This window comes from Chenopodium quinoa, unplaced genomic scaffold, assembly GCF_001683475.1.
Source record: "Chenopodium quinoa cultivar QQ74 unplaced genomic scaffold, ASM168347v1, whole genome shotgun sequence".
NCBI classification, from domain to species: Eukaryota; Viridiplantae; Streptophyta; class Magnoliopsida; order Caryophyllales; family Amaranthaceae; genus Chenopodium; species Chenopodium quinoa.
Genome location: NW_018742580.1, coordinates 122,089 through 124,605, shown reverse-complemented (window position 1 = coordinate 124,605; position 2,517 = coordinate 122,089). Strand labels below are relative to the sequence as shown.

At 40.2% G+C, this 2,517-nt stretch overlaps 1 protein-coding gene across 1 annotated transcript; it reads left to right on the top strand.

Moving 5' to 3' along the window:
* The first annotated feature begins 1,911 nt into the window (after positions 1-1,911).
* Positions 1,912-2,286, top strand: LOC110721049. Its single transcript, XM_021900168.1, has one exon. It carries the CDS (start codon positions 1,912-1,914, stop codon positions 2,284-2,286), a length of 375 nt encoding a protein of 124 aa, XP_021755860.1.
* Positions 2,287-2,517: the final 231 nt, after the last annotated feature.

Sequence of the window (2,517 nt, the reverse complement as noted above, 5' to 3'; positions counted from 1 at the left end):
ATTTGAGACAAGTTTTGTCATGCCTAAGAGCGCACCAGTTGTAAGCTAAGTTGTCAAAGTGTGAGTTTTGGTTGGAAAAAGTGGCAGTTTTGGGCCATGTGATTTCCAAGGAAGGAGTCTCAGTGGACCTAGGTAAGATTCGAGCTGTCAGTGATTGGCCAGCCCTAAGGAATGTGTCGGATGTGAGAAGTTTCTTGGGTTTGGCGGGCTATTACAGAAGGTTTGTGAAGGATTTTTTAAGGATTGCGAAGCTCATGACAAGTTTGATGAAAAAGGAGCATAAGTTTTCATGGACTAAAGAGTGTGAGGAGGCGTTTCAGACCTTGAAAGAAAGGTTAACCACAACACCTATGCTGGCTTTACCTGATGCAAGTGATTTATATGAAGTGTATAGTGATGCATCGAGGTTTGGATTGGGATGTGTTTTAATGTAGAATCGAAGGGTGATTACGTATGCTTCGAGGCAGTTGAAACCGCACGAAGGGAATTACCCAACCTATGATTTGGAGTTAGCTGCAATAGTGTTTTCTTTGTGATTTGGAGGCATTATTTGTATAGGGTGACTTGTAGGATTTTCACGGATAATAAGAGTTTGAAGTACATTTTCATCTAAAAGCATTTGAATGGAAGGTAGAGAAGATGGTTGGAGTTTCTAAGTGATTATACATTGGATATTCAATATTATGAGGGAAAATCTAAAGTGGTGGCAGATGCTTTAAGCAGAAAGTCAGAACATTTAATGAATGTAATGGTAGTGCCAGACCAGTTGTGTGTGGAATCTCAGAAGTTGAATTTGGAAGTGATGGAACCTGGAGAAGTGACTAGGATGTTGAATGCATTGGTGATTCAACCATCCATTTATGACTAGATAAGGGAAAGTCAACTGGAAGATGAGAAGTTAAAGGCGATAAAGAAAAAGATCAATGACGGTCAGGCAATAAAGAACGCATTGGTGATGAAGGAAGTATTCGTTTCAAGGGAAGATGGTGTGTGCCACAAAGTCGTGGAGATTTAAAGTAGAGATTGATGGAGGAAGCCTATAATTCTCCATATTCAATGCATCCTGGAGGGGATAAGTTGTATAAGGACATGCAAAAGACTTTTTGGTGGCCCAATATGAAGAGAGAAGTAGCTGAACTTGTGGCCAAGTGTTTGACATGTCAGAAAGTGAAGATTGAGCATCATAGGCCTCAAGGAAAGGTCCAATCCTTGGAAGTGCCAAAGTGGAATTGGGATTTGATTACTATGGATTTTATTGGAGCATTGCCTAAGACTAAGGCAGGAAATGACACTATTTTGGTAGTAGTGGACATGTTGATGAAATCAGCAGCATTTATACCCATGAGAAGTACTTGGACTATTGATTAGTTGGGAAGAGCTTATGTGAAGTTTGTGGTGAAGTACCATGGGGTACCCACGGATATCATTTCAGATAGAGATTCAAGATTCCTGTCTAACTTTTGGCGAAGTTTGCAAAAGGCAATGGGAACGAAGTTGTTAATGAGCACAAAAATTCACCCTGCGACGGATGGTCAGACTGAAAAAGCCATTCAGACATTGGAGGATATGCTAAGAGCATGTGTGATGGAGTATCCAGGGTATTGGGAAGACCACTTGGATTTGATAGAGTTTTCTTACAACAGCAGCTATCATTCAAGTATTAGAATGACACCATTTGAAACTTTGTATGGTCGGAAGTGTAGAAGCCTAGTTTGTTGGAATGATATAAGTGAGAAAATGGTATTTGGGCCTGAGATAATTGAAGATATGGTGAAACAAGTGAAGTTGATCCAAGAGAAGATTAAGGCAGCCCAAGATTGACAGAAAAGCTATGCTGATTTGAAAAGAAGGGAGGAGGAATATGCAGTGGGAGAGAAAGTGTTGTTAAAAATTTCACCTGTGAAAGGAGTGATGAGGTTTGGGAAGAAGGGAAAGCTGAGCCCAAAGTACATAGGGCCATATGAGATCATTCAGAAAGTGAGAAAAGTGGCATATAAGTTGGATTTGCTCAATGAGCTGGAAAGGGTTCACCATGTGTTCCATGTGAGTCAAATTCGAAATTATATACCTGATGTGACACATGTGTTGCAACCGGAAACCATTGAGATGGATGAGAATTTGACATATGAGGAAAGACCAGTGAAGATTCCGAATTCTAAAGTAAGAAGCACAAGGAACAAGGATTTGAGAATTGTGAAAATGTTATGGTGGAACCATAAAACTAAGGAGGCTACATGGGAAGCTGAGGCTGATATGAGGAAACGTTACCCAGAATTTTTTGACTAAGGTTAGTGGTCGAGTTATGAGGGCGTAACTCTTTTAAGGGGGTAGAGGCGATAGAGTTTCGCGCGTTTGCTTTTCGAGTCATTTTTAAGTGATTTTGAGTCTTTCTTTAGTCAGTTGGAGTCTTGAGTCGAGTTAGGATGTGCATGAACCAATAATTTAAATGATTTTCGTATCTCTTTGGGCTAAGTTTCGGGACGAAACTTTTTTTAAGGGGGATAGACTGTAATACCC